At 43.3% G+C, this 12151-nt stretch overlaps 1 protein-coding gene across 3 annotated transcripts in view; it reads right to left on the reverse strand.

Moving 5' to 3' along the window:
• ltbp1 (latent transforming growth factor beta binding protein 1) overlaps window positions 1-12151 on the reverse strand; it is a 78885-nt gene that overhangs the window by 45231 nt on the left and 21503 nt on the right. For all 3 annotated transcript variants that reach the window (XM_076164223.1, XM_076164215.1, XM_076164207.1), the window contains exons 4-5: window positions 8393-8538; window positions 2219-2386 (exon numbers count right to left, since the gene is read on the reverse strand). In XM_076164223.1, the coding sequence (XP_076020338.1) occupies window positions 2219-2386; window positions 8393-8538 (314 nt within the window). The remainder of the gene's footprint in view (window positions 1-2218; window positions 2387-8392; window positions 8539-12151) is intronic.

Genomic DNA, 12151 nt, shown 5'->3' on the forward strand with positions numbered 1-12151 from the left:
GGTGGTCGAGCAGAAATCACTGAAGCGTTCTCAAGAGTTCTCCACTGTGGGAAAGTGTCACAGTCAATAAACTCACCATAGTGAAGCTGCGTGACTTGGCTTATTGTGCCAGCAACCCTCTCCGAAAAGGTGAGGGAACATATACAGACAGGCAGAGGTCTCGGTGACAGTAAGGGAAAGACTCTGTCTCGAGGTTGTACACATGTTGTCCTTATGATGATTTGTGTCACTGCTCACTGACCCGGGTAACAACTTCATGTCATTGTGGGGGAGAGGAGTGTGTAGTGGCTGATAGTGGCTACCATGTGTTTGTACTCTCAGCTGGACGGTTTCCTGGTAAAATCCGAAGTGGGGCTTAACTTTAGATATAAATTGAGAGACTGCTGTGTGCTGTGCTCATGAGTGGATGATTAGGAGTTTGTCAACCAAATCCTTATACATAACGAGCTAAAGACAACACACAGCATATTAAAGACTGTTTACTATCGGTCAGACGCACAAATTCACTTGTCAATGTCAAACGTAATCTCACTCACGTTCAAGAAAACGATCATTGCGTTTCGTTCAGAGTTAAAAGTTTTTTTCTCTCCTTAAGCTGCTGCAACTGCATTTCTTCTAATGTGTTCAGCTGAGTCAGACAGGAATTCATCTCTTTCCATGTTTCTGCATGTGTCAGAGCAGGCGACTCTGATCTGCTCCTTGTAAGGAGTGAGGCAGGTTAAGACAGAGTTTGTCAAGGGTCTGTGCAACACATTAAAGAACACCCACGTCATGCGCTCCATTACACAGAAGCCGTTCCGTGCGACTCTGAGGTTGCAGTCTTATTGTATGCACTCCGCAGACTCCAACGTGACAAATTGAGCAATGCGATTCATATTCTATTCTAATTAATCATCATAACTTCCAGACAAAGCGTTCCGATTTGAAACGCAGGCTGGAACGCTGCTGAGCCAAATTTTCAGACAGATGTACTGTATATGACGGCAGGTACACGGGACGGCCAAGAGTTTGTTTTTCCAGGTATGAACTGCACGAGCCCATTAATTTCTTACAGCTGTGACCAACCGGGGTTAATCTCTTTCACATGAGTCCGACGCTGAAGTTCGGTCGCAAGTTGTTTTCAATTCACTCTGGAAGATGAAAAGAAATGAAGTAGATGAGCGTCCCACAGCTCAGACGTCTCAGGGTAATACAGCACTCGGACCACCCTGAGGAACGTTTGGCAATGAGCTGCGGGTGGGCATTTTCCTGTAATCTGTTAATTAAATTATAACACCACTATAAAACAGTTGGATATTTAGCATTGGGCTACTCACGACTGGCTTATAGACCGTGCAGAGTGATTTGCTCGGGTTTTAAGCAGCAGCAGCCGCAGTAATGGCGCTAGAAATACCATATAAATGGGTAACAAAAAGAGAGCAAAACATGATACAAATACCTGAATTAATGCTGGAAGACAAAGGTGTAACAATTGGCCTGAGACCAAGAATTCTTTCCATCGTCGTCAAAATAGCGAAATGTGTTTAACGAGGTGACAAAGTGCAGCTTTTCTGGAATGCTGCTTCAGATTGTTCCATTTATTCCTTAAAGCAGGCCACAGTTTGGCGCGCTGCTTGCTCGACACAGTGGCCCTTAGTTCCTGCCTTACGCTGCTGATTTTCCACCTGATATTCCGTTTATGTTTTTCTCATATACGACATTCAGAAAAGTCTCTGTACTCAGTCCAATGATGCCACGTTTGCTACCTTCTCACGTTGATGCAACATTCAAAATGGAATGAGCTGCATGAAATCACTTCATTTGTTTTAGAGTTTGTAAATTCAGCAAACGCATTTCCACAGTTGTCCCGCATTCCAATTTCTTCCGAACATAAATGTTTCGACCTCTAGCAGGCGTTCAAAAAATGAAATGAAATTTGATTTCATATTTTCCATTTGTATTCAATGTGTCCAAATTCAAATATAAATACTTGGATGGAAACCAAAAGTTCATAATTGAACAATGAGAGTTCCACAAGGCCTCCATCTGCTGCTTGATGAATCTTCAGGGATACACATCTCAAAATCAATGCAAGGAGAGTGGCTGCATCCATCACAGAGGTTAATACTAAGAACTGAACTGTCTAGTTGTCATGTACACTGTGACAGATCCCTCATACATATGAGGAAGAGACAAGTAAGCAAAGAGAAAGAGAGCCACCAAAGTGAAGATCACTTACCTACTCTGAAGTTAGGTGCTGTCAGGGTGTCTGTGGCACGGCCGTTCTCACTGATGATGGTGGTTGTGTTGCCCCTCTCACAGTTGTTGTGACATCTGCCTCCCATGCAGGTAACTTTGCAGATGGTGGGCGTAAAGACCACCTTGATCCTTCCTGTGTGGTTGCCCACTGCCACATAAATCATAGCACAGACCAGGAGGAGAGGGAGGGAGAGCAGATGCGGTTGAGTAATTCTGTGATCCATTGGTAAAGGTAAAAATCACTTTTCAAGTTGGAGCTTGTCACAAAGAACTGCCGTGTCTCCTGTCCAAACAATGACAAAAATGTTCTATGTAATTTTCGATTTTGAGAATGCGTCTTCTCCCTGCACCTATACACTCTCAATTGCCCTTCTCTTTCCCGTTTCTCCTCCACTTGCACTGCTCCTAAATCCAGTGGCGCCTCTGCAACATGAGCAGGGATAAAGAAAAAAATGTGGTAAAGCGAGACCTCAATAAACACAACTCTGGGATGGATTCCAATTCTTCATCAAAAGTCTGTGAGAGGTGGATATTGGCATATCACCATGGCATGTTTTATTCCAAAACAGACAAACAGCAGGCATGGCACCTTCAGCTTCTGTGCCTGCTTTCCTTGTTCCTGAGTTTTCCTCTTACTTTCTCTCCTCCTTTTTTTTTTTACCCCTCAAGTTTCCCTCAAACTGCGCCCAGGAACGTTAGGACCTCAAATAAAGAAAAAGAGTCCAGATTTGAAGTAGGAAGAAGTCTGCATTTAGAAGTACCGTAGGACAAAAACTCATCAAATGTGCTCGTCTCTGCATCCGCCTAGTTTTCTTGCCCTCCCTCACCGTGAAACCCAGCCCTCAGGACAGACGGGGAGAGACAGACAGGAAGAGGAAGAGAGACGTGATGACGAACAAGTCTGACCGTCTACACCTTCAATCCCTTTACCCACAACAATTTGTGGAGACATCTCCAACGCTACAAGTTATCTTTTCCCCACTTCACCCAGTTGTTCAATTGTAAACCTGTTTTGATCTTTCAATGTCTCTTTCCTGTAATTCCTCGCGGTGGTTCTTGGCATCTCCGCGTCATGTCCAAACCCCAGTCTCCAATGCTCGGTGCTTTGTCTGTGGCTGTCAGCCGTTCACACCAGAGTGGAGAGGCATGGAGTAAAGCCAAGTAGCGAGAGGAATGCTTTCTAAACCTGAAAAACCACCGAATAAGAACCTCCGGGCTACCTAAACATCCACTAATAGGTGCAATAATTAACAATTACAGGGAGGGAACTAATACGATGTGGTGGTTATACCGATGGTGCCAATAAACAGGAATTCTGTTAGAGCCATATATAGACATCCAAGATTTCAAGTCTAAACATGGTTTTCTCAATTCTCTCTGGTGGAAGGATCATTTCTGAAAAGAAATAAACAAGGAAAAGTGTGTGGCAAAGTAACTCTTGGTAGGGAAAGTGAGGGTGCTCGCTTCTTTCAAAATGTCCGTATTTAAGACGCAGTGTCAAGGTGTCTGGCTCTGTCTCGGCTGATTTATATCCTTGAGATTTTAAAGTCCTTAATGCTTAGGAAAAGTCTGCCTTGTTTAGGCCTTGACATTGCAAATGTCACATAGAATTCAATCACTTTGAGCGGGAGAGGAGAGGCTTTCCCTTACCGTTTTCCATAGTGAGTGTTATTTGCTGACAGGTGGCATAAATACAAACTGGAGGGGAGAAATTTGCTTTGACAGGCAGTCTTAAGTTTGTATCACATGGAAACTAGAAGTGAAACTTGTTTTCATGTTTTTCACAACCGTATCAATTCTGGTGTGTCAAAGCTACTACGTCCCTGGCCGCCACCATGATAAAACCTTCCTGGGTCCTTGGAGACTTCCATCCCTCCCACCCCCATCTACTACTCTTTGCATCTGTAATTATGTAGTTCGGCAGACTTCTTTGGTTGCATCGGGCATATGGAGACGGAGTCGGGAGAGCATCGCTGACACGGCGCTGACATCAATCAGCTCGAACGAGGAAAAATGTCGAGGGTGAGATTCATCCAGCCTGCACAGGAGGGAGGAATGGCGGCAGACATACAGAAGCCAGAAGGGTAATTTCTTTCTTTCTGGTGAATTCCAGTGGATCACCAGAGGTCTATATGAAGCATGCAATGGAATAAAAGTGCAAATGCATCAGAGGCGATACAGAAAATGAAGTCCAGATTCACTCATTTTAAGGGTAATTTGCAATGTTTCTGCACCTTGAGAACTTTGCCTGCAGCCAAGGTGTTAAAACCAACATGGCAGGCAAACAAGCCATTCATCAGTAAATATGCATATGTACCAGAAGGTTGTCTTGCACTCTGAAGCCACTTTATGAAGTAAAAAAGAAAAATAACTTATAATACCACTGTACCAGGGCCGTATAGAAAGGGAACATATGGCAATATTGGTGTCAGCGCATCAGGAATGTAACACAATATATTGCTGGATCAATTCTTTGTCCTACCCTTTGCCATGGCTGACTCAGAGAGCTTTTATTATTGTGCATGCCTTCCTGTCTGCACATCATCAGCGATTAGCATGGTATTCTGATTTGGTCTTTGTGGTGATGGCGACTCTGGGCCAAGACTCCTAACATTTGTCTAAGGGTGTTTTGGCAGTGTGGGAGAGCTGAAGGCAAGCAGAGGAGAGACAGGCGATGGCTTTCCCAGATGTGGCACCAAAGCCAGTTGCTGACAGGCTTTCTGTCGCTTGGGACGGGGCTGACAGAAAGCCTGCAGACTTCCTGTTTTAGGAGAGCAAACACGTCTGCTACTTTCACAAAGTGTAGCGCTGACTGCGTGCTGGGTGAAAACCAACGGTGGTATTCCCATTAATTTAGGGCGTTGCATGGGGCGAAGTAGACAGTGGTACCACATATTTGTCACTGGCCTTGGTGCATTTTGTTTGGTCCAACCCTTGTCACAGACAGACACGCACACACCCTCCTGCTCCAACACGCAGATATGTTACTCAGCTTTGATGTGGCTGAAAGGATTGTTGCAGTGGCCTGAGAGTCAAACGGTGTCCTGCAAAGAAACCTGCCAATGAAACATTGACGCTAGGTTGCAATTGAATACCCAGGTGCCGCCTTCAACCCTGGGACCTTGATGCACTGGCACACGCTGAGCACAGACAGTACAATAATAAAGATATAACAATTAGTTCGTAGCTCTCATAATTTCATTTGATCATTTCTCAGTCCCTTCTTTCGTCTCTTTTCTATCCTTTCTCCTTTACTTCAGTGACAAACGGGTTGAGGTGCGCCACAGGGGGACCAGAGCAAAGATCCAGCAAGTATAGGCTACGTTCCACATTCCACATTTCAACACCAAACTATTACCACTGGGCCACAGATCTGGCCCATCGCAAACGCGCCTCTAAAAGCACCCAAGGAACATCGCTTTCTTTGTGCTAATTTAGGAGGCCCTCATTTTTGCTCCACGCTATCGCAAAATTCACCATTTCGTTTCGGTCTATGTGAAGCTGATGTAGCCCCCCCACCAGTCCACTGGCCCTCCCACACTCTGCTAACCTTGGACAGGGAATAACGGGAGGACGGTACACCCACCTGTGCACATTTCATTTGATTCTTGCACTCTAGTTATGAGCTTAGATTGGCTGGATCTTTGTGGATTCAAGTTATTCCTACGAGTTCTAAGCTTAAGACACCTATGGTTCCTATTGCACACCTGCCTGTTCCAAGGAGAGGGGCTCTCTCTCTGAACTGCCTCTCCATCTGTTTTCCCCTTTACATACTGAGTCTCTCCTCGTCTTCTTGAGCTCTTGGGTGGGGAACCATTGATGTGTGGGCCTGTAGAATCCTTTGAGACAGGTATCTGATATTAAACTTGACTTGTTGACTTGTTCCATTTGGGGATGGGAGTACAGGTTCAGCAGACAACCCTTCAGTTGTCTCAGGGCCACATCATGATAAACCACATCCTTTAAAAGAGGCATGGCTAAAATGAGACACAGCTTTGCTAGACCTGTATTTGGCAGCAATCTCTACATCTCTCTCTAATGCGTTCCTATAAACTTAGTGAATATGAACAGGGTTTGTAAATTATGCTCTCCGTCCTCTCTACACATGTCCAATTGTCCCTCTTCCCTCTCTACCTTTGATGTCTCGCAATGTCTCCTGACTTTACAAACTGCTAGCTGAAATTAAACTGAACTGTGTTCCTTTGAAAGTAGTTCTAGAGTCACAGTAGCCAAGGTTTGAGTGTGCTTGAGACTGTAGCGCTGCAAAGTTAACATCGGCAAGTCTGTCTCACACTGAACACAACAAACGCTTTGAATAATAATGACGTTCATAGACGGGAAGTCTGACATCAGAATAAGGTCTTGGAATTCGAATTTGAAAACTTAACAGCTGGTAGTTCTAAGGCTGTTGCGTGATCTACACACGATCTGTCAGATCTAAGTGGGTTTGACAGACCACCAGACTTGGTTCAAACAATCTATTTTTTATTGTGAAATGATTTTGGCTCAGAAATAAAAACTGGCCTCATAAAAGTGCGAAAGCCTGGAGCAAATTGAACCAGTGATGGCACGATGAGCAGTTTACAGCAGAGAGTGTGAGTAAATATGGCATATTAGTTGTGTGTCTATAAATACACATAAAGAGCACCGAGGTAATAAATAGAAAGCCTCCAGCCCAGTCAGCCTCTTGGGCACTGGCAGTGGACTACTCTTGGTTTTGTGTATCAGCAGCAATTTAACCTCCTTGTTCCACGTGGGATAAATAATATAGGGGATAATATAAACTAAAGTGGGATAATATAGATGATAATACGTCTTCTTTTCCATGGCTTTTGAGTGGCTATGGGACTTCAATGGGGGCTAGATAAGAGGTATTCAGCTCCTCCGCTCTCGACAGCTGCGCCGCCATTCATATCCATTGGAGGCACTTGTTGTTCTAGCAAATTGAGGGGTTCTCCTCCCGGATGACATAGTTATTTAATTCCGTCTCTTCCATTCTGCCTCTCACACTCGCTGCCTTTGTCTGAAATTGCCCTCAGAAAATGAGACTAATAATTCATTTTCGACAGCCGTGAGCAGCAGGTAATGCTTAAGTCTTTATGCCATTACTGCTGCTGCTGCAATTTCAACTAAATTCTGTTACTGCCCAACTTCAAGCTCCACTTTCCCTCCATACCCTTTGCAGTGTTACAGAGCGGATGCAGCCTGTTGTGTGTTGCAATGACTGTGTGTATTTGTATGCCTGTGGGGAACAATTAACAGCCTTTTTATCATAGCCATTGACAAAGTAAAGAATGGTTTAATCTAATTGGAAAAGTCTAAAATACTATAGTAAAAGTGAAAATGCTCCACAGGACATATAACTCCTCAACACCAACGTGTTTTTATTGATCTTTTGTAAATGACCTTGTTCTTGTTGGCTTCACTTTCTAACTATACTCCCCAACATTCACATATTTAAAAACCATCACCTACCGATTACCACACACATGACCAACATGTACTTAGATGTTGTTTGTCTCAGGGTCAGCATATATAATTTGTGAAACCATCATTAACATTCCCAAGGAGAACAGAATAAGGTTAAAAATCATACTGTGGCTTGCAGATATAATTTGATAAGAACTTGTTATCCAAACCTAAATGAAATATACTGTATTGTCTGGTCCATCTATATACAGTATAAGGGCTTCAGGAGTGTCTGTGTGTAATTCAACCAGCCTTGTCCTCCTATAAAGGAATTGACTGGTGTTTTTGCAAGTTTCAGCATATTGAGGGCGAGTAATGTATACTTTACATTACATCACAATTCTTTTGAAAGCATGCTGTGGTTATGTAGACTTTTATGAGTTTTTCCTAGCTTCCAGGCAGCCGTTGGTATGTTGTCATGGTGCAGTAACGCAGCTGAATATTTCAGTGCATTGAAAAGCAGGTACTGTATGACCATGCAAAGCAATATAAGTGTCGCCAAGGCTTTCTATACTGTATCGAGCAAAACTGAAATCTTTAATAAAAGTACGAAAGTTAACACAATTTGCAATTTATGCTTTTCAAGAACACATGATTATACGCAAACAATAGATGGTCAATAAATTCCACATAGTTTCACTGTGATTAATTCAGATTAAAGGTAAATGATGGATGATTTACTCACCATGGATGGGGCTGTGTCCCACTGTCAGGGGGATCGGCCTCTCAGGCTGGGGCTGGACATGAGTGTGGGTGCTGTGTGTGTGGTAGTATTTAGGCTTGACGACATACTGCTGGCTCTGACCGGGGAGCATTGGGATGGAGCGAACCCTAGAAGGGGAAAAAGAGAACATATTTTTGTAAATGGGGCCTTAATGTCTTCCAGTAAAGACAAATATCAACATCATATGTAAAACTATTTTTGAAAGCAGTCACCATCTCTGTTCTGTTCCTGTCTCCAAAAACGTGTGTTGGTCTGTGGTCCTAGTGCCACACCAGGTGTTTCTCCTATTAACAGCTGATGGGAAACACCTGCTGTCACACCACCGCTGGGGGCATGGCTGAGAGTGTAACACCCTTTCACAGTTTCAACCCAAGGAGAACACAAACAAGTCTCTCTCCTCTGAATCACTGCGGTTTTAACCTTGAAAGTTCGTCATCTTTTCGTCAGAAATGTTTTTCATTAAAATGGCCGATCACTGTCTGAAAAACTATGTGAACTATGTGAACATTGCTATGTAATTACATCACTTCCTTGTGTTATCTAAATTCCTCTGGTTCTCCAAGAACACAGTCATCATCCTCTATTTCCTCTCACCCCTCTTTAACCTCCCCCTGAAACAGAGGTGTGAGCTTCAAACTCTCATGATAACGTCAGTAAAGTGTTATTACATAACAGAAGAATGATGAAAAGTACACAGGAACTGAGTCACGTTTTACAAGTCATGGGAAAGTGTCAATTTCACATCAAGTATGAAGTGCCTCACCAAGTTCACGTCAAGTTTAATCAAAAACACAGCCTAAAATGTTTTACAGCTCCCTTAGCACACAAATGTGGCTTTACAGTAACACACATATGAACTTTAATCAAATTAATGTTTCTGCTCAGGTGTCACATTGGAAATATATCAGATACTGTACGGAGGCCAAGCACTGCACTGTACCGCATCCACCCATCAACGAACGTCTGAGCTTTGGTTTGTGTGAAGGCTGTATGAGAACATTCCTCATTTACAAGACAATATGACCCTTTGGGTGAACCTCAGTTGTGGCCCAACGCAAGACGTAAAAATACCCATAAACATCCCGAGGAATGTATTCAAAAACAGGAATGTTTTCATAATCAGACTTAATTTAACCACATTTTTAAAATAAATTCCTATGTAACAGAGGAAAATGAAAGGCTGTTGTTCTCTTAAAAAGCTCATGGCCACTACGTTGACACGCACAAAACTTCTTAACACAATAAATCAAAGTAAGCAGATCTGGACCTAACAGACTCTTGATCAGGGTATGTCGCCTCGGTGTGTTTCCTAAATGGGCTAAATCGCTTCATACTGAAATTACTCAACACGTTGCATCTACTCATTACGTCGGACCCCTGGTTGTTCCTGAACAATTTATATTAGTCGAGGCGCAGGGTTTTAAAATCATATCAAATGTGCCTCGGAAAAAAGATCACATTGGTAAGGGAACAGGAAGATTTGGGAAGGGCTACTTGTGTTACTTGTAGCGTCCGGTCTGTTAAGCCTGGATTTAGCTTGCAGACCTTACACACCACAGCCAAACGAATCCCCAGGAGGCTATGATGCTACACATTTGAAATAAGGACTGCAGTGAGTGAATGACAACAGGCATCAGTATCGTCTTATTCCCATGCTGTTTCATCCTGTTTTTCAGATTATGATTTCTTATATAACACATACTGTATGACAACAGAAACCTATAGGAAAAAAAGCAACATTTCTGAATGTGACTTTTACACAGTTTTTCACTATCCCCTTTTGTTATTTGTCTTTTAGGTGCTTGAGTGACTTTAAACGGTGACAAAAAGCACACTTTAAGAATCCCAATGTGTTCTAAAATGCACACACCATCTGCTTAGAATGGGACGCTCACAGAGTTTTGGACGATCAAGCTGTGTGGCGCTTGCACGTCCTGGGGCAGGTTGCATACTTTAGTGCTTTAAGTGTATAACATAAAGAAAAAAATGACACAAAAACCCCTAGAAAACATTAAAGAACGTGAAAGCTTGCCACTACATCTTCATCACAAGCGCCACTGCTGAGACATTTGTTCCTCTGCAGTCTTTCATATAAATCTTGAGGGGGGAGCTTTTCCATTTTCGCTTGCCGACATGAAATCGCATTTGTAGAGAAACAAGCAGGTATGGAAACTGATGTTTTGATCAGTTGTCAACAACAAAGGCTCCATCTGACTCTCCAGGGTCCCACAGGGTTATTGGAAGGTAATGAGTTTCTATGAGACTTGTTAGTTGTGTTGCTCTAAATGGGAAAGCAGAGTAGCAGCTCCAGACACACTGGGGAACCTTTCTGTGTCAATACAGTGAGAATAACTACCAACATTCAAGGTTTGAGACGCTGCGGTTTCATGGTCTTGAGATATCGCCAGATGGGAATGTATCATGTTTTACTTTCGGGAGCAAAGCGAAAATAGTAAATCTGTTTGAGCTCACAAATCCTGGCAAGGGCTTGAAGTAAAAATAAGTCGGCGCGAGTATATCCGTCCCTGCTCATCACCGTTTGGTCAGCTGTTAGTGGTCAGAACAACCAGGCGTCCACTTCATCCTAAAATAATTAAAGTGATGTCTAATTGAGGTGTGAATGCCTATGGCCTATGTTGCAGATTCATATCTTTTATCTTCTCAATTAGGTCAGACAAACGATATGCTGTCCACTTTGTTTATAGACTAAACACCAGAGTCTAACTCAAAGGAAAAATGCGCTCGGGATTGTGACCATCCAAGGGATAAGCAGCTTCCAAACGGCCATGAATCACCAGACCAACCAACAGACAGAGAGGAAGCTTGCTAATATTACCTCATGGAATTCTCTCATATTAACAATGTATGAAATCACGAGTGAAATCAGCAATGGTTGTTGTATCATTATACTCATGCTGTTGTAGTCATTTCAATTACTGATGGTGGCACTTGACTTTGAAACTGTAACTAACAGAATCGCAATCGAAGGCATCCATTCATTTAGGCCACGCCCGCTTGATCACGCCCGTTTGTTAGATGTTAGAAGCTGGGGAGGCAAAGAGAGGCAGATTTAATATGGTCACAGTAATACTACTAATAATAACCGGTCCTGGCATCTAAGCCGCAAGGAATGAATTGCGTGAATGCTGGTTTGTTTGGTGTCTTGCTCTGACCTTGTCACTTCCCCCTGCATGCATCCACCAAGCTCAGCACAAAGGAGATTGGGGACTGATAATAATCCTCCCACCCCCACCACCTTAAGGAGAACCTACAATCACAGGTTACAGGTGGATGCTGGGGTGGAGGTGGGCTTATGAAATGCTTGAAGCAACAGCAGCAGTACAAACAGAGTGATTACAGGTGGGCAAGTCAGCAGCCTGGCATGCGGAGCAAGAGGAAAGATTCCTGGGCCGGAGTTTGTTGGATATATGGTGCAGTGAGTAGGAAACGTCCAAACACAGACTTTGCGTCGCTATGAATAAGGTGCAGTGGTTGAGAGATGGGTCGTTTTGTTGCTTGGTAGGCAAAAGACTAGGACTTTAAAATGGAAAGGGTTCATCCTCTGGGGAGCAAGACTATGCATGATAAATTCTATGGCCAGGTTTTTACATTCCTTTCAACATAAATGGGCATTTTGGCCTGACGGTGGCACTAGAGGAACATTAGGATTTGCATGCCAATAGTGGAAAAATTCAGTCGTAGGTGTTTTGATCGCAGAAC

This window comes from Genypterus blacodes, unplaced genomic scaffold (assembly GCF_046128005.1).
Source record: "Genypterus blacodes isolate CSIRO-AG114 ecotype Tasmania unplaced genomic scaffold, CSIRO-AGI_Gbla_v1 ptg000012l_1, whole genome shotgun sequence".
NCBI classification, from domain to species: Eukaryota; Metazoa; Chordata; class Actinopteri; order Ophidiiformes; family Ophidiidae; genus Genypterus; species Genypterus blacodes.